This window comes from Trachemys scripta, chromosome 19, assembly GCF_013100865.1.
Source record: "Trachemys scripta elegans isolate TJP31775 chromosome 19, CAS_Tse_1.0, whole genome shotgun sequence".
Taxonomy (NCBI): domain Eukaryota; kingdom Metazoa; phylum Chordata; order Testudines; family Emydidae; genus Trachemys; species Trachemys scripta.
In genome coordinates, this window is record NC_048316.1 from 16,847,078 (window position 1) to 16,872,576 (window position 25,499).

The window sequence follows — 25,499 nt, forward strand, 5'->3', positions numbered from 1 at the left end:
CCCCCTTCCCCAAGTCCCCGCCCCGCCTCTTCCCACCCCTGCTCCGCCTCCACTCCGCCCCCATTTCCACCCCTTCCCCAAGTCCCCGCCCCTGCTCCGCCTCTTCCCACCCCTTCTCCGCCTCCACCCTACCCCCATTCCACCCCCTTCCCAAAGTCCCCACCCCCACCTCTGCTCTGCCTCCATCCTACCCCCATTCCACCCCCTTCCTCAAGTCCCCGCCCCCATTCCGCCTCTTCCCACCCCTGCTCCGCCTCCGCCCCCATTCCACCCCCTTCCCCAAGTCCCCATCCTGCCTCTTCCCCGCCTCCTCCCTTCCTCCCTTGAACGCGCTGTGTCCCCGCTCCTTCCCCTCCCTCCCAGAGCACCACCAAACAGCTGTTTGGCAGCAGGCAGAAGTGCTGGAAGGCAGGGGAGGAGTAGGAACACGGCGTGCTCAAGGGAGGAGGCAGAGGAAGCTTGGCTGCCGGTGGATGCGGAGCACCGCTAATTTTTCCCCGTGGGTGCTCCAGCCCCAGAGCACCCACGCAGTCAGCACCTATGCATTGCACAGTCATTCTAATGGACAGTTCAGTCCTCTTTGCCACAGCTGCTAAGCAAACACCTCCTCAGTTCGTCTTTTGACAGAAGCGGCATGTTGGCCTTAAGAAGATTTAGCGCAGCTGGTCTTTACAGATGACTCTTGAGAGCTTTGTAACCGGTGTTAGCGATTCCAAGACATGGGAGGAAGTGTATCGGGTTCAACACAGGCTGAAGCATCCTCCGGGTGCTTCTTAGCTTGGGAGGATCCGAGAAACGGCACCAGCGAGCTGTGGGTGAGGTACAATAGGGAGGCAGTGCCCAGAGGGGTAGAGTAGAGGGAGTTAGAGTAACTTGGCTCTTTCCCATTAGCTCCCTTGGCTCTTAGGGGCAGTCCCTGACCAGGAGGAGTTTGTGTACGGTGTGGTGGACCAACTGTGTGTTTGTTATGGCTGCTCTTGAGTATAGTTATTTAGTGCTTTCCTCTTCGTGAGTCCCTTCCTCACCTTCCTCCCCACCTTTCTCCCAGCAATTCCGGATGCTCATGGCCAGCACGTCGGCCTGCTACAAGCTCTTCCGAGAGAAGCAGAAGGAGGGCCACGGGGAAGCCACCATGTTCAAAGGTAAGTTACTACATACCTGCTTCCCGGCAAAAAGAGGCAGTCAGTAATGGAAGACAGTATGGCCTAGTGGTGAGAGCAAATAAGGGCGCTAGCAGACCTGAGTTCCATTCCCCACCCTACTACTGACTCACTGTGTGACCTAGTCACTTAGCTGCTCCCTGCCTCAGTTTCCCCAGCTGTAAAATGTGGCTACAAGTACCAGCCCTCAGTGACTGGTGCAGAGCCCTATATTACTGCACCTGCCCCACCCCCCAGGCTCAGGAGACTCTGACTGTAACCCAAAACTGAAACATTGTGTCATCAGATAGGCCTTTCTGTCTGTGGAATAATTACTTTGAACGGCACATTCTATCTGAAGTGTTCCAAAGTATTTTTTTCCCTACAGATGCATCTTGTTTCATAGGGGTAGGCAACCTATGGCACAGGTGCTGAAGGTGGCACGCGAGCTGATTTTCAGTGGCATTCACAGTGCCTGGGTACTGGCCACCAGTCCCGGGGGCTCTGCATTTTAATTTAATTTTAAATGAAGCTTCTTAAACATTTTTAAAACCTTATTTACTTTACATACAACAATAGTTTAGTTATATATTATAGACTTATAGAAAGAGACCTTCTAAAAAGGTTAAAATGTATTACTGGCACGTGAAACCTTAAATTAGAGTGAATAAATGAAGACTCGGCACACCACTTCTGAAAGGTTGGCGACCCCTGTTTCATGTTTTTATTTTCTTTGTGCTTCAGGACAAGCTAAAGGAATTAGCATCCCTTTACAAAGAAGGGGATCTACAAAATGTTGATCTGGCACATAGAATGTACTTGTGTTTTTGTTTGAAATGTGTCCAAAGTACTGTCATGTTCATCAGATGAGAGAAATCAATTAGGTCTCCAAAAGGGGCATCTAAAGTGCTGGGGGGGTTTCCCCAAAGAGAGGAGAAGATTTGCCACACTGGATGAGGTGATTCGGTCCATCAAGTCAGACATCCCGCCTCAAGATGCATCAGTGGGAAAAGCCCACGATGCACCTGGCCAATTCATCAATGATTTCCGAGGGGGAGTAGGAAAGGAATTCTTCCCTAATTCCGGAAGTGATTGTCTTACGCTTGTCAGCAAGCATGCCGGTTGTTAATTACCATAAGTTATCCAGCCCCCGGTATTTGACTGTCTCTGAACCCCTGCAGCAGCCGATCCCACAAGATAACCACCTGCTGAGGGTGGAATTCACAAATGTCCCACTCAAGCCCTATTTTGAGAAGCGGAGTGGGACTTTGGTGATGCATATGGTTTGAGTTGGCCCTCTGCATAGGGGTGAATTTCCCCCTGGGTGAAATGCCATTAAATCTCCGGATTACTGTGTAACATGGAGGCCTTGAGACAATGATATCTGGACCCATGAACAGTGGATATTTTAATGCTTCTGCTGACCCAGCTCTTGAAACTTGGTCCATAGTTTGCAAACTGCAGATTTTTTTTTGTCCCGCAGCTTTTCTCCCATATAGGGCCTGAAGTGCCTTGATTTATTTTGTGCCGGCTCTGCCAGGGACTTAATCTCTCATTTAAAATGAGGAAGATTACCGAGATGGTGCAGCTGTTGAATAATGTTCATGAGCAGTAAAGGCGTTAGATGGCTCATAACACACAAAGCAGCACTGACATTTCAGATTCTTTGGACTGAGCAGTTGGCTTGGACGCCTTCTAATTATGAGTTCTTCCCTTAGGATGAAATTCACCCTAGTGCCAGGGACAAGTGCACCACTTAAACTCTTCAACCCATCTCTGGTGAAAGCCTAGGTACTGACACAGCTCCCATCACCATAGTTACTGAGAGCTTCATCCTCACAACACCCATGCAAGGTAGAGAAGTATCATTAGCCATGTGAGGCCCAGAGAAATTAAGGGCAACGTTCTCAGGATGAGCACAGCTTTTAGGTGCCTCTGGTTTTGAGGACCCTGCTCACCTAATTTTTCACAATTGTTTAGCTCCTACAGCCCCACACGAAGTCCGCAAGAACCCTGGGTGTTCAGCACCCCTGAAAATGAGCATCTCCAGCTGGGCACCCAAAATCGCTGGCCACGGTTGGGAACTTTGGCCTCGTGGGTTGTCTACATGTGGGGGAAAGCCCAGAGCCACCAGCGTGCGCTAACTCCCACGTGAACACTTCGGAAATATATTAAGCTAAAGTGCACAAAGAGTGTCCACACAGGGAGTTAATTCACAGTAGTTAATGTACTTTAAAGTCACACCCTATCTTACTCCACACTTAACTTCCGTGTGTAGACAAGCCCTTGATGACTTGTCCCAGGTAACATAGTGAGGCAGTGACAAAGTGGTACCAGATGACAGAACAAGGAGCAGTGGTCTCAAGTTGTAGTGGGGGAGGTTTAGGTTGGCTATTAGGAAAAAAAATTTCACTAGGAGGGTGGTGAAGCACTGGAATGGGTTACCTAGGGAGGTGGTGGAATCTCCTTCCTTAGAGATTTTTAAGGTCAGGCTTGACAAAGCCCTGGCTGGGATGATTTAGTTGGGGATTGGTCCTGCTTTGAGCAGGGGGTTGGACTAGATACCTCCTGAGGTCCCTTCCAACCCTGATATTCTATGATTCTATGAAAGCTAGAACTGACTCCCGATCTCCTGAGCTGCTGTGCAGTGCCTTGACCACTGAACTTTCCATCCTGATTCTAGAAACCTCTGCTTATATCAACTGTTGTAAAACAGAAGGCATGGCTCACCTGTCACCATGGGCCTGCTCCAAACCCATGGAAGTTGGAGACAGAGGGGAGTTGTTCTGTTGACTTCAGGATCAGGCTCTGTGTCCTTTATAATTATTGATGGACCTGAAGTAAATTCCAAGTTCAGGGTGTTCTTATCCAGGGGGTTGGTTTGACTCAACTTTATTCATAATTTTAAATACCTTGATCAAGGCCCCTGAAACCATCATTCTATTATAGAGTGCTTGCTTTGGCTCTCATTTCATTAATCGGATGGCTGATTTTGTTTTCTCTGTATAGGTTATTCTGGGACAGACACAAAACGGGTCACCATTAACAAGGTCCTGTCCAATGAGGTCATGGCGCAGGAGAACCAATACGTACAGGTAAATAGCTACCGAGCGCTGACCATGGGGCTGTGGCATGTGGAGGACATCCCAAAAGGCACTTAGGTGCTGCTGGAGGGCAAGGGGGAAAAAGGGAGGTGGTATTGTCCCATGGAGCAAATATAGATTCATAGATTCTAGGACTGGAAGGGACCTCGAGTCCAGTCCCCTGCCCTCATGGCAGGACCAAATACTGTCTAGACCATCCCTGATAGACATTTATCTAACCTACTCTTAAATATCTCCAGAGATGGAGATTCCACAACCTCCCTAGGCAATTTATTCCAGTGTTTAACCACCCTGACAGTTAGGAACTTTTTCCTAATGTCCAACCTAAACCTCCCTTGCTGCAGTTTAAGCCCATTGCTTCTTGTTCTATCCTTAGAGGCTAAGGTGAACAAGTTTTCTCCCTCCTCCTTATGACACCCTTTTAGATACCTGAAAACTGCTATCATGTCCCCTCTCAAGAAACATAGCTGGCAAGGTTGAGCTAGTGAAAGCACAGGGGATCATTGCGGGAGTTTGCAGAGGCAGCATTTTCATTCCCTAGCGGGAGGACTGATGAAAGGAAACCTTCCTACTCTCTTGGCTGGCAGGCAGTCACTGCGATGGGGTGAAATTGAATGTTCTGCAAAAGACAGGAGATCAGAATGGATGATTCACAGAATCATAGATTAGGGTTGGAAGAGACCTCAGGAAGTCATCTAGTCCAACCCCCTGCTCAAAGCAGGACCAATACCAACTAAATCATCCCAGCCAGGGCTTTGTCAAGCCTGACCTTAAAAACCTCTAAGGATGGAGAATCCACCACCTCCATAGGTAACCCATTCCAGTGCTTCACCACCCTCCTAGTGAAATAGTGTTTCCTAATATCCAACCTAGACCTCCCCCACTGCAACTTGAGACCATTGCTTCTTGTTCTGTCATCTGGTACCACTAGTAATAGTCTAGCTTCATTATTTTTAAACCCCCCATTCAGTAGTTGAAGGCTGCTGTCAAATCCCCCCTCACTCTTCTCTTTTGCAGACTAAATAATCCCAGTTCCCTCAGCCTCTCCTCGTAAGTCATGTGCCCCAGCCCCCTAATCATTTTTATTGCCCTCCGTTGGACTCTCGCCAATTTGTCCACATCCTTTCTACAGTGGGGGGCCCAAAACTGGACACATTACTCCAGATGTGGCCTCCCCAGTGCTGAATAGAGGGGAACAATCACTTCCCTCGATCTGCTGGCAATGCTCCTACTAATAGAGCCCAATATGCCGTTAGCCTTCTTGGCAACAAGGACACACTGCTGACTCATAGATTCTAAAGCCAAAAGGGACCATTATGATCATCTAGTCTGACCCATGTATAACACAGGCCAGAGGATGCCCCAACATAATTCCTAGAGCAGATCTTTTAGAAGAACATCCAATCTTGATTTTAAAATTGTGCGTGATGGAGGATCCACCATGACGCTTGAAAACTTGTTCTAATGGTTAGTTACTCACACCATTAAAAATTGACACCTTATTTCCAGTCTGAATTTGTCTAGCTTCAACTTCCAGCCATTCGATCAGGTTACATCTTTTTCTACTAGATTGAAGAGCCCGTTATTAAATATTTGTTCCCCATTTAAGTACCCTGGTATGTCAAGTCACCCCTTGACCTTCTCTTTGATAAGCTAAATTAATTGAGCTCCTTTAGTCTATCACTGTAAGACATGTTTTCTAATGCTTTAAGCATTCTCGTGGGTCTTCTCTGATGTAATGAACCCTTCTGGCCTTAAACACCAAGGACAAGGGAGTGAAATAAGCGAATCTTCAGGTCTCTAAGAGGGACCTGGGCAATAAGTCTCCAGGCTCTTTTGGGGTCTCCCTACCTGCTTCGAGAGTCGAGGCCGAAGAGAAATGTGGTGATCCTGTGTGCCAGCTGTCTGGAAGTTTTCACGCTGCCTCATTCCTTGAATTTCTTGTGGGGATCTTGCACTGCTAATGCAACTGCACCTTAATCATGCTAGAGAAGCAAGCCAATTTCAGTGGGAGTTGAGGTCATCTAGTCCATCCCTCTGCACTGAGGCAGGACCAAGTACACCTAGATTATCCCATACTGCAGTTCCACTTGTTGGACTGACTTGTGCTTGCTCATATTAACACTCTGATTATCCTTCTTCTCTTCCCCTCCACCCCAGCGCTGCATCGACTGGAACAGAGACATCCTCAAGAAAGAGCTGGGGCTGACTGAAAAAGACATCATAGACCTCCCGGCGCTCTTCAAGATAGACAAGATGGGCAAAGCCATGGCATACTTCCCCAACATGGTGAGAGAGGCCCGTCCCCTGGGACCGGTTGGCTCAGTGCCCCACCCATTCTGTTTCAATGTGCACAGGGCACCCGTCATGATCGCTGCAGGTGCACAGGCAATATAAATTCCATGATATGTGCAAAATGTCCACCGGCGACGCTGAAATGAACCTTCAAACCCAAACCACCCTTCTCCTGAGAACAAACCCGAGGGCCAACGTTTTCTAAAAGACTCCCTGGTTTCTGGGTGGCCAATTTGGGACTCTGTGGGTCTGATTTTCAGAGCTGCTGAGTACCTGCAGCTCCCACTGACTTCATTAGAAGTCACAGGTGCTGAGCCGATCTGAAAATGGAGCCCCAAGGTGTCTCCTGTTGGGCACCCAATAGTTAGTGATTTTTTTTTAAATTTAGACCTAAATAAATAGACTGACCTGGTCCCTTGCCCACAAGCTCAGCAAACGAAGGGTCTTGCAGACCAAGGAAAGGGAAGCAAATCTCAGAGTTAAGAGTCCCCTGTTCGGAATACTTTAGCCTTCAACTCTCAGATGTTCAAACCCAACTTGAGTAGGCCAGCTGATCAACTGTCAGGGTAAAGTGCAAAGGAAGGGACAGAGTAAAAGATCCCATATCTGTGACCTGAACCATAAAGTGCTAGATTTATAGTGCTAGACCAATACTATGTCTGGTTGGGAATTTTCCGTTGGAAATTTTTAAAAATCAGAATTAAAAAATGGTCCCTCAATTTGCTGAAACCGAAACTGTTTGTAGGAATGTAACAGTTTCTCCTCAACTTTCATTGGGCAATGTTTCTCATGTCCAGAATGGAATTGCTGGTCAAAACCAGAGAGACAGCCGCATCACCAACTGGTTAGAACAGGGACTTTTCCCACATCCAGGTGAGTGCCATAGCCACCACGCTATTCTGGTCTCTTCTGTTTTTTTGCAAACACTTCAAAAGGTCACAGTTTCATCCTGACCCTGAACAGGAAAAAAATTTAAATCGTAAACATTTTCGCAGGACGGGAAAACCGTTTCCCGACCATCTATCATCAGCATCTTGCATTGCACCCGGAGGCCAATGGAAAGCAATGCAGTCTCCAAAGCACATGAGTAATGTGCTCCATGGATGTTTGTTTTGACCTGTAAGTGCCTCAGGGAAGTTATGGAGGGACAGCAAGACGTCAGTTTTACCTTTGCTTCCTACCTCCGTTACTAGCCTTTTTTATTCCATATGTTAAGGTGACATTTCAATCAAAACCCCAGACATGCCTTGGCATTGGCTCACCTGAAATGCAACCCTTGATCTCCTCCTTCATTGCACAGGTGAACATGATTGTCCTATCTAGAGACCTGGGAATCCCAAAGCCATTCGGGCCAATCATCGAGGGAGATTGCTGCTTGGAAGCACATGTCCGCTCTCTGCTGGAGCCACTCGGGCTGATGTGCAGCTTCATCGACGACATTTCTTCCTACCATAAGATGCTGGGAGAGGTCCATTGCGGCACCAATGTCCATCGCAAGCCCTTCTCCTTCAAGTGGTGGCACGTGATTCCCTAGCCGCCGAGCAGGTTAAGATTCCTGCAGTCAAAGCTCACTTGGACACTGCTTTTTTTATTGGTTGGTTGGTTGGTTGTTTGCTTGAGGTTGGTCAAGTTAATCGCTAGAACTTTGGTATGGAGTCTCGGTGCCTTGCTTTGGCGGCTCTGTGTGTGATGTGTTTCACCCATTAGGTGGGAAGGTTCTCCAGCTACACGCCATTCTAGTTTGCATGCGGCAGGTCCCAGCCCATTCCATCCTTGTTTTTTTCAAGCCCTTGTAGATTATGGCAGCTGGAGGTTGAACTGATCAGGGGCATTATACCAAAAAAATATTTATAGAAACTATGGTAGCAAAAGCCATCTTCTGCTGAGTTCTGATGGCAATGATTTGTAATCATGATAATAAAATGGAAAAAGTGTGGAAATCTCTTGGTCTTGTCTTTAAATATGCATGTCCTGGCTGCACCAGTTCTCTGGATTGCACCGTTCAACGTGTGGTCTCTTCATTAGAGACACAAACCAAGACTTCCGCTACCGAAAGGTGCGAGTGCTGATCTAACAGGTATATTTCACGGCACACAAACAGAGAAGTGAGATCAAAACGTAAAATGCTCTTGCTGAGAGGTTGCAATGTAACATGACTTTATTTCTGAGAATTCCGCATGCTAACACACAAGAATGCAAAAAACAGAGAAAGACAAAGCAGGCTGCTCCCTACGGCAGTGAGGCACAACTCTTCCTGCCTTACTGTAGGCTGGTTAGCTGCAGAATGTCTGCTGCTAGACCCAGCTCACATACTTCCCCACAGAACCCCCTAGCAAGGAGGACCAGGTACCCCTCCCTCCACTCTTAAAGTGATACCTTGCAATTCCAACACAGTCCACAATACACCACACTAATCATCACTTCTGTTAATTTGGAAAGCAAGGTGTAAAGGGAAGAGGAGTTAAAGGATGAAAGGAATGTAAATTCTTTTATAATCTGGCAATGGAATGTTACTTTTATTTAAACTTTAAACTGCCAGGGAAGACACTAATACAGAGAAAACATGTTTGCTACTGGCATTCAGCAGTATGTCTGCAAAGGATGCTTAGGGCAAATGAGTTGATCTGTTTCCAATTAAGGCTATAAGAAGTTCTGGCACCGCAGTTAACCAATAACCATTTATTTCAAAATCTAATTTCTTCCCTTTCTTGTTTCATGTAATCCAAGACATTGTTTTACTGGGTTTGAAAGTCTCACATCTGCTGCTGAAAATTAAGTATCAGTGGCCAAACTTATTCACGGAAGTCACTGGAATCACAGCAGGGGTGAATATAGTCTGGTTTTGTTCCAAAAGCAAAGTTTTGTTTATAACAGGGGCAGGCAACCTATGGCATGCATGCGGAAGGCAGCATGCGAGCTGATTTTCAGTGGCACTCTCAGTGCCCGGGTCCTGGCCGGTCCAGGGGGCTCTGCATTTTAATTTAATTTTAAATGAAGCTTCTTAAACATTTTTAAAACCTTATTTACTTTACATACAACAATAGTTTAGTTATATATTATAGACTTAGAGAAAGAGACCTTCTAAAAACGTTAAAATGTATGACTGGCACGCGAAACCTTAATTAGAGTGAATAAATGAAGACTCGGCACCCCACTTCTGAAAGGTTGCCGACCCCTGGTTTATAAGCTTTCCTATGAGGAACCACCTCCCTCAAGGGCACCGCGGTCCCTCCTATTCTCTGTCTGTGGCACATAATAGTTTAGTCTCCTGTGGGCTGTGATACTTTGGTCTGATTTTGGTTGTTGGGTTCACTGTGCAGATGCTGGGGGGTATTGGTGGCCTATGATCTACAGGAGGTGAGTAGATGATCTGATGGTCCTTTCTGGATTTAAATTCTATGGCTCTATGTCTAAGTGGACAACTTAGGGATTACCTCCATGATCCAAAAAAACAGAAAATTTGAAAATTGGAAATAAGGCATGCCTAGGGGTGTAGTGAGGCTTGCCTCACCAGTGGTTGAAAAGTGCTTTGAGATCCATGGATAGAAGGCACAATGGCCCAATCCTGTGACGGGCTGAGTGCCCCCAACTCCCCATGCCTTTAGTGGCTTGACATTTTACAGGACCATGCCCCCATATTGCCAATTACATACTAACACTGAGCAGGAGAGTCTCCTACTAGCCGCGGAAACCAGGAACCAGTCCTCTTTTAGCACAGCTGCTGAAGGCAGAGCAAGGGGGCAGTTAACGACAACGGCAGAGGCAGCAGCTGGAGTTGGAATAGGGCTCCAACCAATCAAGCTGGTGACCCATAAGTTGCTTGCTTGGTGGGAGGAAGTTAAATTAAACAGCTTTTAGCTGTGTTCCTATGGAAGATGTTTACAGCATTAATTTGTTGGGGGCAGATTGTTCCCTACACAGAAATAATCTGAGCTGGGGCTGGAGACCCCGTGAGGTTCCCCAGCATCATAGGAAGAAGTTGCCTCTCTGTGGAAATAGCAGGGAATTGGATCTCCCGTAGACCAACAGCTCCTTTGCTTCCATGCTGGCATCCAGTTCCCTCTGACGCCAGAATCCCCAGGCAAGGGCCCCAATCATAAAAGCAGAGGGTGCCTAAGTTACTACTGGCCCAGTTCTATGCCCTATTCTGCCATTGATTCCCCTTGTAACTTTGGGCAAATCAATCTGTGCCTCAGTTTCCCCAGCCAGGAGGCTAGCACTCACCAAGGTGGGGAAGTGCCTTGAGAGGCTCAAGTGAAAGGCACTATTTGCATGTGCAAAGCATTCTCAGCCTACTGGACTGAGCCCAGAGCCTCCAGCAAGGATATCAGGTTAGAAAAAGAGCCGGAGCAAGGTGCTGTGTGACAGGAGACGGCTGCAGTCCCCATAAAGCCGGGGCATTCGCTAAGACAGTGTCACCGCTGATGCTAATACCACCGCCACCCTGGCCCAAGATTAAATTTAGTCCCAAGTGGCTCAAAAGATAATAAGTGGCTCGTAGGGGGCGAGACTCCCAGTAAGGACAGGCCAGCCAGCTGGCTGCCAAGGAGGGCCATCTGATGACATCGCTGTCTGTTCTGAGAATCTGCCAGCTGGAGGAATGGAGCGTGGAGGCTGGAGAAAGATAGACGGCATAACTGGTGAGCTCCAAACCTGCCTGGCTTTGTGATGCAGGATAGGGTTACCGTCCTGCTACAGTGTTTAGAACTTGCAGCAGCTGAAGTTCTAGCCTCCAACTATGTGAAATGCAACCCAAGCGAGGGGGTGCATGTCCTCTCGCTCCAAATGGGGCTGGGCCATCACCCCTGGAGCGGGCGATCCAGGTTGGGCATGCCTGTTGCCCCTTGTCCACCTGTCCTGGAAGATGGAGCCCACAGCTGAAGGAAGCTTTAGTCAGACATTCTTTCTCTCCCAAATGAAGGGTCTAATTATGCTCCTCGATTTGTGTGAAATGTTTTCGGAGGTCTTCAGCCAAAGCAAACAGGAGAAATAGCTGACTTGTGATGCAATGGCATTGCTGATTAGATGAGGACATCCACTTAATGAGCCCCGGTCAAATTTCCACTGTGTTTAGTAACAAGTGGCAGTAACAGATACGTCTACATTTTTAACACCACGATTATTAGATTTTCCATCCGCGATGAATGCAGAGACAGATCAGCTGCTAAGACTTCTCTCAGCCGAATAAACTCCTGAGTCTGTCGATGCTCTTCAGTGTCATCTCTGAGCAGAGAAATCAAATGGATTCTTTCTACACATTCAAGTCTTGGCATTGTTCTCCCACGCAGAGTTTGCCGCTGAGCATGCCAAAGGACTTCTCCGTTCTGCTTGTAAGCTACAGTGGGCATATGACACCCCAGCCCTGATTCTCTCCTCCTTTCCTCAGTGGTGTAAATCCGGAGTAACTCCATTTTCTTCTGCGGTGTTGCACCAGAGTGAGGAATGATTTTATTATGTATTTGTATGACAGCAGCACCTAGGGGCCCCCATCGTGCTAGGCACTGTATGTGCTCATAGTAAAAGACAGTCCCTGCCCTGAAAGACAGCCATAAGGGTGACCCACCCCTCAAACGATCCTCACACTGGTGACCCTCCATAAACCAGTGCTGGAGTGAAGGCAGCATTGCCGGCGACCAGCTCACATCTGTCATAACGAAAGGTCCGTTGACTATCCAACAGTGGATCTGCAGTCTCTACTGTGGCCTTGTGAGACCTATCCTGCCCCATCTGTTCTCCTGCCGGACGAGGCGTGTTCGTGTTCCATAGCATGATAACTAGTGACAAGACTGGCTTAATTTTCACAGCTAATGAGCAACCCCAGCTCCTAGGTAGGTCAATGTGCCTGCAAATGCTCTGCACCTTTGAACATCAGGCCCAAAGTGCCTGTACTGCTTTGAGATCGCTTCTCGGCTCTATGAGCTGTGGTCCAAGTGTAGACCTTCCGATTGCTTCCTAGTGCTCACTCTGCATCTGAGCTGCGTGGTCTCTGCAGTCTAGATTGTAGGCTCCTCGGGCAGGGACTGCCTCCTCTTCTCTGTTTCCTGTCACTCACATGGGATCCATAACTGATCATTCCAACAAGGCCAAGCTGAAGAAGGCAAGAGATGAGGCAGCCCTGATGCCTATCATGACTTAGATCAATTAGCCTGGCAGACTATTTGCAATCCCAGGGGGTGATGTGTTAAGGTGGAAGAGGTTCTAAAAGTAATGGTTGCCAATGCACAGGACAGAGCCCCATGGCCCCTTGGCATTGCTTTCTCTGCCCGGAAGGAAACAGGGCACGCCAGCTCCTGGTCACCTCTCTATTATGCAAAGGGCACCTTGTGTTAGCGACCCTGGATTGGGAGTGGGTATGTAACAGTGGGAATGGAGTGCTGTCATCTGCAGGCAGGGCAAAGGGTTTGAAGCCAAGTCACCGACAGTGCCCCGGGGCTGGAGTTGGGGCACAGCTGTGGAATGGGATGCGTCTTGGGACAAGGGAAACAGGAGCCTGATTGAAAAGGGAAAAGTGCCTGAAATGCCTCTGGAGGGCAGAGCTATGCAGAGAGCACAGAGCAGCAGGTCTCCCCCATCTGCCGTCTTGTGACCTCTCCCCCCATATCCTTTTACCAGTGGGACAGGTTCTAACACGCCTGTCCACAGGGCCTGCAGGAGTGACTCTGAATTCTATCTGCCACTTAAAAGGGAGAACTCTCAAATTCAGCAAATCTAAGGAGATGGGGAAATTCTGTCCCCCCCGGAAGACGCACTGTTTACGTGTTAATGTAGCCGCAGCTTCTCCAAGTTGGAAAGTGAAATATTAAGAAGCCAGGCAAAGTCATGGAGCCAGGTCTTTGCTTGGTATAAATTGACAGAGGGTTAGATCCTCAGCTGGTGTCAATCAGCATCGCTTCAAAAGACAGGAGTCAGATCTAAAATTCTAATATGGAAATAGTCTTAAGGAAAACCTGATGTGCAAGAGAGTGGGTCAGACGTAACCAAGAATTATAGCATGGCGAACATAGACAAAGCTACTGAATCCCTTAAACAATGTTTCTTTCCTGTAACTAAAGTGAGAAACCCCTTGCAGGAATTTCCATACTAACCAATTCAGGCATGTAGAATTTAACAGAATATTTACTTTGCTGTTTTCTCACCAGTAATCTTTATGATGAACATTGCTTTGACGTTACAGGTATTAACTCAACTGTCAGCATTCCAACCGTTTGGGTTTTATTATTTTTAATAGCATCAGTTTTCATTAAGATCACTGCGAAAAGCAGACCAGAAGATTTTGTGCCCGAGCAATTCTCCCTGATGCCTTTGCAAAGCTGTCATGGCAATTGCGACCCGGTTCACAGGTGGGGATATAGGACCTGAGCCAGTGCCCACTGAAATCCATTGAATGTTCCCCCCACGTTGATTTAATGGGCTTTGGATTGGGCCCATAGGGCCAAACGCTGCTTTCACTTACGCTGATGCAATTGCACCCGGGTAACAGAGCAGAAAACGGTCCATGTGATCCGGGCCTGTCATTACTAGTCTTTAGTTCTGCAAATGGTCAGTAGAACAGACAAAGGTATTTATTGCCTAGTTGCTGATCTGACAGTGAAGGGATCAGGGAGGAACGACGCTATAAAAACTGGCCTTGCCCAGCCTAGGGCAGTCTAGGCACTGAAAGGGACCCAGACCAAAAGCAACCTAATGGCCCAATTCTTCTCCTATTGAAATCAATGACATAACTCCCATTGCCTTTAATAATCTTTAATACTTGACAAAGCTATTCTAATCTCTAGAGAAAAGGTGACCTTTACGTAGTGTAACAACTGGTTTTAAAGCTAACTGCAGAACAGAGGACGTACTTTTCAACATCTAAGAGCCCTTTGTCTGGTGATTAGGTTGCTCAATGTTTAAAGCAGAGGCATTCCGCTCCAGCGACTTCAGTTCAAATGCTGTTTTAGATCAGCTCATCAGTGAAAATGAGTCACGTGGTTTCATCCGAGTCCTCAGCGGACATCTGCCCAGCTCCTAAAACAACCACCCATTTTGGCACAATTGAGCACGATTGGCAAACTCATGAGAGGCCCAGGACTGAAATAGCAAGGGGTGCTCAGGTCAGGAGTGAGCTGCAGCATTGTGGGGGGGCCCAGGACAAGAATAGCAAGGGTTGCTACAGGTCAGGATAGAAATGAATTGCTTGAAGGTGTCATAAGGGTTTAAAAGGCCACTCCCCTCCCCGCTGCACCTCCCAACACGGAGGGCAGGAATCTGCTCCTGTAGGTATGCGTTTGTAGTGAGGGGAGGACGATCGCTGGCAAAGACTGACTTGCAAGCTGCAGGGGAGGGTCAGCTTGCTTAACAGCCAAACAAAGTAATTCACCCATTCAGGTTTTTATTTGCTAGTCTTAAATATCATGTATCCTACCAAAAATACCCTTTGCTACCAACAGGTGTCAGCAAAGAGTGCAGCTGATCACACTGCTCGGTGTATGCAGATTTTCAGCATGGTTAAAACCGTGTATAGTAGAACCTCCGAGCTACGAACACCTTGGGAACGGAGATTGTTCGAAACGCTGAAACGGTCGTAACTCTGAACAAAACGTTATGGTGGTTCTTTCCAAAGTTTACAACTGAACATTGACTTCATACAGCTTTGAAACTTTACAGAAGAAAAATGCTGCTTTTAATCACCTGCATTCAAATGAAACAAGCATAGAAACAGTTTCCTTACCTTGTCAAATCTTTTTTTAAATGTCCCCTGTATTATTTTAGTAGTTTCTGTTTAACGCAATACCTCACTGTATTGGCTTTTTTTTTTTTGGTCTCTGCGGCTTCCTGATTGTGTACTTCCGGTTCCGAACAAGGTGTGTGGTTGATTGGTCAGTTTGTAATTCTGGTCTCGTAACTGTGAGGTTTTACTGTAATGCATAGGTTCGGGAGTGTGCTCTGTGCTGACACCTGTTGTTAACGATGAGTCTTTCTGCAGTGGAGGCAAGCGTGCAGGGTGCCGAGTTATAAGCAAAGAAACAAATGAGAAAAACCCACTTTGGGTCCTACGCCAGCTTTTTGGCAACTGCGGGGTGAGTGAGTTCTACCTCTCTCTTTTGATGGTAGCTGTTTTAGTAGGGCTCATTTTATAGATGCTAACAGCACCCTGACACAGCAGGTGCGTATGAATGGCAACTTTCTCCATCTCATCCCAGTGTCTCCCTCTGTTTGATCATGCAGCAGAGTCAGAATCCATCAGTATTTAGCACATCTCAGCCTGATGGCTGCAGAAATGACTGATGGGCAGGAATGGCGTCCCTAGCCTCTGTTTGCCAGAAGCTGGGAATGGGCGACAGGGGATGGATCACTTGATGATTACCTGTTCCGTTCATTCCCTCTGGGGCACCTGGCACTGGCCACTGTCAGAAGACAGGATACTGGGCCAGATGGACCTTTGGTCTGATCCAGTAGGGCCGTTCTTATGTTCTTAAACTCAGTACTATGACGTTGCTGCTCCAGTATGTGGACTAGATGCAATGGGGGGAAGAACATGCCCTTATGAGCATGTGAACAGAATTTATCCTCAGCAACAAGTGCCAAGCAAAATTATAGAAAACATCCAAGACAAAACACATCCAAGTTTAAATCTGACGTTGTTGAAAGTTTTCTCCAGTGCAAATATCCCTAAAGTATTAAAACAACCCCATAGTGTCCTAATCTTATCTTTTCTGTTCTAGTCTATATAGGTTCTTATACCACGCTCAACACCGGGGCATTTCAGCACCTTCCAGCAGGGCATTAAGTAATCTGACTGACATCTGTCACGTTTGTTCTCTCTTTCTCTCCCCAGGGGGAGATGTATGTACAGTGGAGTGTCTTGTTTTGGATTATTTTTTAATGTTGCTATATGTTTAAATTAGAGAAGGCAGGTCAAAGACATGCCCCTGGCACATGGAGTGGGGAAGGTGATGATTTTTAGTTCCTGGGGGATTTTATTCAAGTCTTGGACCAGCCCCAAAGAAAGTTCTGTCTCCCACACAGATGGGGTTTACCCTTATTGTAGATAGTTCCGTTGTGCCAGAGAAGTGAAGCTCTCACCCACAGTCTTCAGCCTGGAGTCCTTTTCCAGTCTTCTGGAATGTCTCCCATTTTCCATGATTTTTCAAAGATAATTGCTAATGGCTCAGATATCTCCTCAGTCAGCTCCTTGAGTAATTACTTGGTCTATCCAGGGTATTTTCAGAATTCTTCTATAGCATGATAGCTCGAAGGATTGTAATGTCTGTATTATCAACTGTTGGAATGTCCATGTTTCACAGCTGTAATTCAACACAGAGCAAATGTACATTTTTAAGAGTCTGCTTCAGATTTATTAGGGTTACCATATTTTAAAAAAACAAAAAGCGGACACTCCACGGGGCCCTGCCCCCGCCCCTTCCCCGCCCCCAGCCCCAACCCCACCCCTTTCTCACCCTGGCCCCACCCTAACCCCGCCCCTTCTCCAACGTCCCCGCCCCAACTCCGCCCCCTCCCCTGAACGCTCCGCCCCCTGCTTCTCCCTCTCCCCTGCTTCCCGCGAATCAAATGTTCACAGGAAGCCTGAAACAGGCAGGCAGCAGGTAAGCTGGGGCTGGGGGGGTGGCGGGAGGGGTGCGAGGAGGCGCAGCCCAGTCCGGCCCCCCCGGCTGAGTGGCTCTGGCCCCGGCATCTCCGGCCCAGCTCGGGCCCTGGGGCGCCGGCCCCAGTTCCGGCCGAGCGCGCCGGCCCCGGCGGCTCCAGCTCTGCTCAGGCCCCGGCTGAGTGGCGCCGGCAGGCGGCCGAGCACCCCCAGCCCTTGTCCCAGTGGCTCCAGCCCGGCTTGGCTCGGGCCCCGGTTCTGGCCGAGTGGCTCCGGCCCGGATCCAAGCCCCACAACCTCTCCCTATTTTCCCAGACATGTCCGGCTTTTTGGAATTTCCTCCCGGATGGGGATTTGAGGACCAAAAAGCCGGACCTGTCCGGGAAAAGCCGGACGTATGGTAACTCTAGATTTATGCACCGTCTCATCAGACGTTTATGCTTCCAGAATGTCTCTTTCGCTCTTGCTATTCCAGAGCTGGCTTCAGGATCCCGACCTTCCATGGGGCTGCGCCCTAAGCAGCACTAATTTCTCATTACTGACCCGCCGGGTCGTTCACTGTGATCTTTTGTGGTTTCCCAGGATCCTTACAAACCAATTCTAGACCCTGTTCTGCCATTCATAATCTTCTCCATTAACTTCATCACACCTTCTTCTGAGCCAGCCTCATCCGCCACTCCCAATATGGCCGCCTGTTGGCGCTATCTCATCTGAGCCTCTCCCAATATGGCCTCCCATCGCGCCCCTCTGGCCTCAGCCACGCCCATTGGCACCATCTTGCCGCTCCACTCCCAATATGGTCTCCCATTGGCTCCTTCTGACCTCAGCCACGCCCATTGGCACCATCTCGCCGCCTCACTCCCAACGTGGCCTCCCATTGGCCCCTTCTGGCCTCAGTCACTCCCAATCTGGCTTCCCATTGGCTCCATCACACCTCACCGGCTCTGCCGCGCCCAATGTGCCCTTCAATTATCTCCGTCCTTAGCCACTCCCAGTATGGCCGCCCAGTCGCTGCTCTGTGGTCTTTAGGGAAAGGAGCGGCCTTTCCTCTTCCGTCGCGGTGGCCTGTGGGATAGCGGCGGCCCGTGTCGCGGTTGTTGTCAGCGCCCAAGATGGCGGCGGCCGTAGTCGGTGTCTCCTTGAAGCGCAGCGTCCCCGGGGTGACCCTCTGGGCGGCCGCGCGACAGGTGAGGGGGGGCCGGTTACATCAGTGAGCGGGTCGGGGACTGGGCCCGCGGGGGGGGCTTTGGGGAGGAGGGGGGAGCTGCCGGGGGGCTGTGGAGGGAAAGGGGGCGGGGGGGGTCTGTGAGTGGAGCAGGCCGGGGAGGGGCCCCCCCGGGCGGAGGGAATCCAGGGATAAAGAGTCTCCTGGTGGTGCCCTGCCCCCATCGCCCCACCGAGGGGTGGCCATTGGGTCGGGGGCGCCGGGTCCGCGATCGGTCCCCTGGGGGCGGGGCTGGCGATTTGGGGGGGGGGCGCCAGCTCCCCCCTCATTGCCACTGATTTAGTGTCTGATCTTGGGCAAACCATTTTCCCTTTCAGTGCCTCAGTTTCTCTCTCTGTGAAATAGGGGTGGGTGTTGTGAGGCTGGACAGATTTTGGGGCCACTAGGGACACTTCGGGGTCTTCAAGTGACTTTGGTGACAGCTGTTCTGTTTGGCTTAAAATGATTTTTTTGAGAGGCACGTGAATCATTTTGAAAGTCCTCTAGATTGGTCATGGTCCTCTCTACCTATTTATCCCAAAACATATGAGTAAGTAATGGAAATCTAGATAGGCTACACCCTGTAGACTTTATATGTGGCGTTTACGCTAGCCAAAATTGGATCTGCAATTCTCCACTGATGTTAGCGGTGTTTGAAACTGTAGCAGGTATGTGGGAAGGGGTAAGTATTATCTGTGTTTGTTTAATTAATTATAAAATTCAAATGCTGAGGTTGATGCTTGTTGAAGGCAACACAGTAAGTCAGTGGTAGATCCTGGACTCCTGACTCCAGATACCTTGCTTTAATCACTAGGCAACAAAATAAATCTCTTCCCAAACCTACATGTGTTGTCTAGAAAAATACACGAAGGAATCTAAGGGGCTGTGTTGTCATTGTTTGAACGTAGGCCTGCCGGGGAGCACAGACAGCAGCTGCAGCAGCACCCGCTTCTCAAGCGGTAGCACCACGTATCAAGACATTTGCTATCTACAGATGGGATCCTGACAAGCCTGGGGACAAGCCGCACATGCAGACCTATGAAATTGATCTGAATAAGTGAGTATGCATGTAAAATTATACGCATGCTGACCCCAGAGAGCTGCTCCACAGAGATGCCTTTTCGTCTGTCAGCTTTGGACTGGCGTAAATCATTTAAGGATCTGGATGTGGATTTAATTTAGCCATTCTGTAGCTGTTAATTAAAGGTTGTAACCACACTATTAGTTTTACATGATCATTCAAGCTATGTTAGGATGATCCGTTATTGCACAGACATGTCTCAGTCATGTTATAACAAGGCTTGGTTTTGCCAGTGTAGATGGGACCAGATCGTGTTATCACCAGGTAAAGGAAGCCGGGTACAACCATGTAGTACAATTCCTTTAGCCTGATGATAACACAGGGCCAGAACATGACAAGTAGAACTGTGTCTGGGGGAGTCCAACACAGCTGTCTCTTAAGATGATTAAAAGGATAGTTCAATTTCAGAATGTACACGAGACCCTAAAATGTCCCCAAGTCATACTAGAAATACAAACACGTCCAAGGCTTTAGCATGTTTTGGAATACGTGATAAAGTTTCCATGTGCATTCCAAAGTGGAACCATGCTGCATGTGCAGCTGGTGCTGGTATATCGAGAGAAGGATCCAGCAGAAATTATGGAGGTTACATCTGCTCCTCTCAAAGTGAGCGTCTGTGCCTGCCGTTTATCACTTGGGTTTGCAGCTTGGGGTCGTATTAGAGGTGCTCAAGTGGCAGCTGTGGCCAAGAGCACTTTTCCCCTCTGCAGTTAGTAAGAAGTGTGCAGCCTTTTCTCTGGGATGTAGGAAGGAACCTTGGTATAAACACCTGTGCCTCTGTTTCCTCAAGATCCATTGCATGCTACTTGGGGTCGATCTTAAGTCTATTCTGAAATTTTAAACTAATGCAGAATGTAGCCACGTGCTTATTAAAAAACATCTTGCAGAGAGAGCTGACTGTATTGCTGCTCTGTACTCAGCACTGGCTTCTGACTAGTTTCTGGGTGGAGTTTTGTTTCTTACGTAAACCTATTACAGAAATTTATTACATAAACCTTGAATGATTTTGAAACCTGGCTTTCCTTATGTATTATCGCCTCATTTATGATTAATTGAGGACACTCAAAACTCATAATACCTTGATTTAAAGGGGAGGAACCTTGTAGCAAGATATTTACAATGAAAGCCTCTCCACTGTCCAACCCAGCCAGAGTTATTGATCTTTGGGGCACAGTGCAAAACTCATCTGGTTTTTTTTTTTTTTTTTGGGGGGGGGGGGGGGGGGCTTTTTTCCCCCCTCAGGAATTTTGGTGAGGGTGTGAATTAAGGCACATGGGGTAATATCTGAGTTTTATTTGATTTGGTGAGCTATATTTTGTCACTTGGGATTGGCTTAGATGGTCAAGCTATTGTATTTAGAATTTTTATCATTCATATAATTTGATAGGCACTTCCTAATAGAAATATGAAGAACAAAAATTCCAGTTTTTGTAAGATCTGTGTTCTGTAGCAACAGGCATATAGGCCCATAGCTGGGGGATGCAGATACTGCTCCTCAAGTAAGGAAATGAATCACTTTAGAATTTCAGCAGGAGCAAAGGGGGAGTTGTTCTGAACAAGATCAGACAGTAACTTTATTTCCAGAATCCAAGAGGGTTTCACAAATGCGTGAGAAGAGTGGAAAGGAAATAGTTGGCCTTTGGGGAATATGCAGGCTTATTAAAGTGACCGTTTTCCATTATAGGTGTGGGTCTATGGTACTTGATGCTCTGATCAAGATAAAAAATGAGATGGACTCCACTCTGACCTTCCGCAGATCATGTAGGGAAGGTGAGGTGCTCCTTTTTTTTTTTTTTTAATTAATTAATTAATCTGTTATTCTGAGGATCATTTGACACACTGAGTTTTGAGAAGATACTCATCTAAACCAAAGTGGATGATAGGATATTCACTCTCATGTCCAGCAGAACATCTCAGGATAGACCTTAGTATACTATATTGCCTCTGATGCTATTAAGTACAGGGCACTTGACATCTGTCAGGTTCATGTGCTAGCTCATTCACAGATCACAGTTATCAAATAACTTGTTTCAATCTCAGTACATCAGTCAAAATGATTGCTCCTGAATTTTGTTTTGTTTGCTGGGAATGATTGAAGGATTTTTCAGTCTGTTTCCCCTTGACCAGGTTAAATGATTAGTGTGGGGGGGGGGGGGGGGGAATCAAACCTTGGTGATTATAAAAGCCACTTCTATTGTGTACCTTTGTGTGTGCTAGAATGCAGGAGGGTAATTGGCCAAGAATTGTTTCTGGTTTTGCAAATATTTTATATACTAAAGGCAGGCAGGGACCACTGTGTTCATCTAGCCTGACCTCTTATAGAATACAAGCCATAGGACTTCCCTGAATTAGTTCCTGTTAGAATTAGAGCAGATCTTTTAGAAAAACATCCAAGCCTGATTTTTAAAATGTCCAGTGATGGAAAATCCATCATAATCCTTGGTAAATTGTTCCAGTGGCTAGTTGCCCTCACTGTTCCATATTTGCAGATTATTTCTAGTCTGAATTGTCTAGCTTCAACTTCCAACCATTGTATCTTGTTATGCCTGTGTCTGCTAGATTGAAGAGCCATCCCTCTAATATCAAATTTCTGTTCCCCATGTAGGTAATTACAGATTTTAATCAAGTCATCCCTTAATCTACTCTTCAATAAATTAAGTAGATAGAAGTCTTTGAGTCTCAGTATAAGGCTTTCTCCCCCCCCCCCCCCCCATCTTTCAGTCATGGCTCTTCTCTGAACCATCTCCAATTTTTCAATGTTCTTCTTGAAATGTGGACACCAGCACTGGACAGAGTATTCCAGTAGCAGTCACGCCAGTGTAAAATACAGGGGTGATATAATCTCTCTACTTGTAGTTTTAATATTCTCCTGTTTATACATCCAAGGATTACAGTAGCCCTTTTAGTCACAGTGTCGCACTAGGAGATCATGTGCAGCTGATCATCCATCATGACCTCCTAGTCTTTTTCAAAGTCTCTGCTTCCCAGAGTAGCCTTTTATCCTTTAAATGTGGCCTAGAGATTCTTGGTTCTTAGGTCATTGATCTGGCAGTATTGAAACACACACGTTGTTCTCCTGCGCCCAGCTTACCAAGTGATGCAGATCGCCCGATATCATTTACCTATTCTTGTCATTATTTATCATTCCACCAATCTTTGTGTAATCTACAAACTTTATTGGTTATCTCTTTTTCCTCCTGGTCTTGAATAGTAGTGGGCCAAGAAACAGTCTCCTGTGGGACCCACTAGAAACACTCCCAGTCAATGGTGATTTCCTATTCACAATTACTTTTTGAGACCTATCAGCTATCCAGTTTTTAATCCATTTAATGAGTGCCATGTTGATTTTGTAGCTTGTCTGCTATCCAGCTTAGCTTCTCTTGCTCAGTCCCAAGGTGAGACGATAATTCTGTTGATAGTGTCAGTGTGCTGACTTGGGAACAGTTGTCCTATGATGGCACGGGACAGAAAGGTGGGTTGAAAGGGGTAGAGTCCTCATCTTTAATTCATTATACAAGGTTGCAAATAAAAACCAGAAACATGGAAGGGGAATAGATTTCTGTTTAGTCTCGAGTACTAGAATCTTTTCCCCAGAACTGTCTGAAAGACATCTTGTTTTAAATGTTGTTGCCCATTATTGACTCTGGATATCACAAGGAGGAATTTCACACTGTGTGCAGTTGCTTTCCTCAATACCAGATTCTGAAACAAATACCTGAGAAGTGGTGCTTACTCTCAGTTCAGTTCCCTATGCATTTGGAAATAGTTGCTTTGAATACTTTTCTTTAAAAGTGTAACAGTCACATATCTTGTTGGGCTGACCTAATACATGTCCTCTTCTGCCACAGACATTGTTTGCTCTCCAATCCCTATTGATAGCTTGCTGGGTTGTCAGAGGGAGTAGGAATTTCACACCAGATCCACCTAGCAGTCCAGCTAGTCCAGTACCCTGTCTAAAAGTGGCCAGTATCACATACTTCCACGGACAGTTTGAGAAACCCCATAATGGAATAAACAAAGGAAGCTTCTTAACCTGTTAGTTACTGGTTGGCTTATCCCCTAAAGCAGGGCTTTACATCCCTTAAAATTTTTGTGTCCATATAAAAAGTGAATCCCTCTTTGGAATGCTAAATCTCTTCATCTCGGTGATATTTGGGACAGGTTCCTGTTACCAGTGCAGAAAAGTGTTTCCTTTTGTTAAGCTTAAAATGGTTGCCTTTCCGTTTCATTGGCTTTCCCATTGTTCTTCAATTGTGGAAAGATAAATAGCAGCATCCAATATACCTTCTGTATACCATTCATTATTTTATAACCTTCTGTCATGTCTCTTCTCTAAGCTACGCAGTCCCAATTTGTTTCAATCTTCTCCTTTATGGAAGTTCACTGTGCCTTCAGTCTTCTATGGTTTTTTGGTCACCTTTGGGTCACCCCTTCTATTTTTGCTACATCCCTTTAGGGATGAAGTGACCAGATCTGAACACTGTATTCCAGCTGAGGTTGTGTGATGGATTTTATATAAAGCTACTATAATCTTAACAGTTTCCATTCCGTTCTTTGTAGAGCCTCAAATATCTTTTGCTTGCTTTTTTTTTTGAACACCGCTCCACATTTCACAGAAACGTCCAGGGAGCTGTCCACAGTTACACCCAGATCTATTTCCTGCATGGCTGCAGCTTGGTAATTGGAAAGGGTAATCTGAACTACTCGTGCACATGTGCATTACCTTTGTCGACCCTGAATTTGGCAGCTACTGCTGCAGACCCAACGTAGTCAACTCTTGATGGAAGTCTGATGGAGCCTGTTTCATTGTTAAACAGTGACACTTCTGGCTGGCACAAGAACTGCTTTGAATGAGATCCCAAGAGAATTCTGATCTTTCTTCTGGTAGAATAGTGATAACTACACTAGCTTTTAAGATGACATTATGGCTGGGGGAAGGGAGTAGTTTGGGGCAATAAGCCCTCCCCCTTCCCCAGGAGGGTGAAAGGATACAAGTCAGATGCTCCATTGTCTCTTCTCTCCTTCTCAGGCATTTGTGGCTCCTGCGCTATGAACATCAATGGCGGGAACACCCTGGCCTGTACCAAAAGAATTGACACCAACCTTAGCAAGGTCTCCAAAATCTACCCTCTCCCCCACATGTATGTGGTAAAGGATCTCGTTCCGGTGAGTTTCTGTCTCTGTTGTGGTTTGTGGGACTAAGGATGACAGTGTTTCAGACTATACCTTGGTTTTCAGGGACGGCGCGGCACCCAGCTGAGAGATCATTCCAAAATTCATACCTTTATATAATGTCTTTCTAAAAACTTGTGTGACAGAACAATGAGAACTGGGGAACTGATTCCTTATTCCTGTAGCTTCATAGCCAATGGTTACACCTGTTACCGTTAAATAGGAAGTGGGAGGTTAAAGGGGCAAATGCAACACTTTCTGCCTGAATGTGTGTGCAGAACGTCTGATCTCTTGCTAGTACAAACCCTAGTAAATAGTCAGTAAAATATTTTTTCTTTTTGTTTGTTTAAACTCCAGGACATGAGTAACTTCTACGCTCAGTACAAAGTCATTGAGCCTTACCTGAAGAAGAGGGATGAATCGAATCAGGGCAAAGAGCAGTATCTGCAGTCTATAGAAGATCGTGAGAAACTGGTTAATACTTATGTTTTATTTCACCACCACCCCCCCCACCCCGGTGCTTTAATTTCATCCATATAAGAATTAGGTTAGATATTTTAACATATCTGTCATCATGCGTAAGTCAGGGCTGTTCCTTAGAGGTAGGTGCAGCATGGAATGTGGAATCATTTCACCATCCCTGCTAGAATCCTTTCAGAGATTTCCCTTATGTGGTGGGAATTGATTGGCTGGAATGTGGTGTAATGTTCTGTGGGTTTGTCTGCATGGGGAAACTAACTCCATGGTGTTAGGTTTCAGAGTAGCAGCTGTGTTAGTCTGTATCCGCAAAAAGAACAGGAGTACTTGTGGCACCTTAGAGACTAACACATTTATTTGAGCATAAGCTTTCGTGGGCTACATCTGATGAAGTGGGCTGTAGCCCACGAAAGCTTATGCTCAAATAAATGTGTTAGTCTCT

General features: G+C 46.9%; 2 protein-coding genes and 1 long non-coding RNA gene across 4 annotated transcripts in view; 2 read left to right on the plus strand and 1 right to left on the minus strand.

Moving 5' to 3' along the window:
* LOC117868087 (protein-arginine deiminase type-2-like) overlaps positions 1 to 8,469 on the plus strand; it is an 82,519-nt gene extending 74,050 nt beyond the window's left edge. Inside the window, exons 13-16 of the mRNA XM_034753683.1 lie at positions 1,049 to 1,142; positions 4,149 to 4,234; positions 6,404 to 6,532; positions 7,839 to 8,469. Coding sequence (XP_034609574.1) covers positions 1,049 to 1,142; positions 4,149 to 4,234; positions 6,404 to 6,532; positions 7,839 to 8,072 — 543 coding nt within the window. The 3' untranslated portion in view covers positions 8,073 to 8,469. The remainder of the gene's footprint in view (positions 1 to 1,048; positions 1,143 to 4,148; positions 4,235 to 6,403; positions 6,533 to 7,838) is intronic.
* Positions 8,470 to 15,348: 6,879 nt separating this feature from the next.
* Positions 15,349 to 17,785, minus strand: LOC117867994. Of its 2 annotated transcripts, none has more exons than XR_004643544.1 (3): positions 17,667 to 17,785; positions 16,604 to 16,824; positions 15,349 to 15,497 (listed from the first exon to the last, which is right to left on the minus strand). It is a non-coding gene; the product is annotated as an uncharacterized LOC117867994 (long non-coding RNA). The 2 variants fall into 2 exon arrangements; XR_004643543.1 differs by having other exon boundaries at positions 16,558 to 16,824.
* A 368-nt stretch (positions 17,786 to 18,153) lies between these two features.
* The window catches only part of SDHB (succinate dehydrogenase complex iron sulfur subunit B), a 15,848-nt gene continuing 8,502 nt past the window's right edge, over positions 18,154 to 25,499 (plus strand). Inside the window, exons 1-5 of the mRNA XM_034753509.1 lie at positions 18,154 to 18,310; positions 19,236 to 19,384; positions 21,093 to 21,178; positions 24,438 to 24,574; positions 24,938 to 25,054. Of these exons, the coding sequence (XP_034609400.1) occupies positions 18,236 to 18,310; positions 19,236 to 19,384; positions 21,093 to 21,178; positions 24,438 to 24,574; positions 24,938 to 25,054 (564 nt within the window). The 5' untranslated portion in view covers positions 18,154 to 18,235. The remainder of the gene's footprint in view (positions 18,311 to 19,235; positions 19,385 to 21,092; positions 21,179 to 24,437; positions 24,575 to 24,937; positions 25,055 to 25,499) is intronic.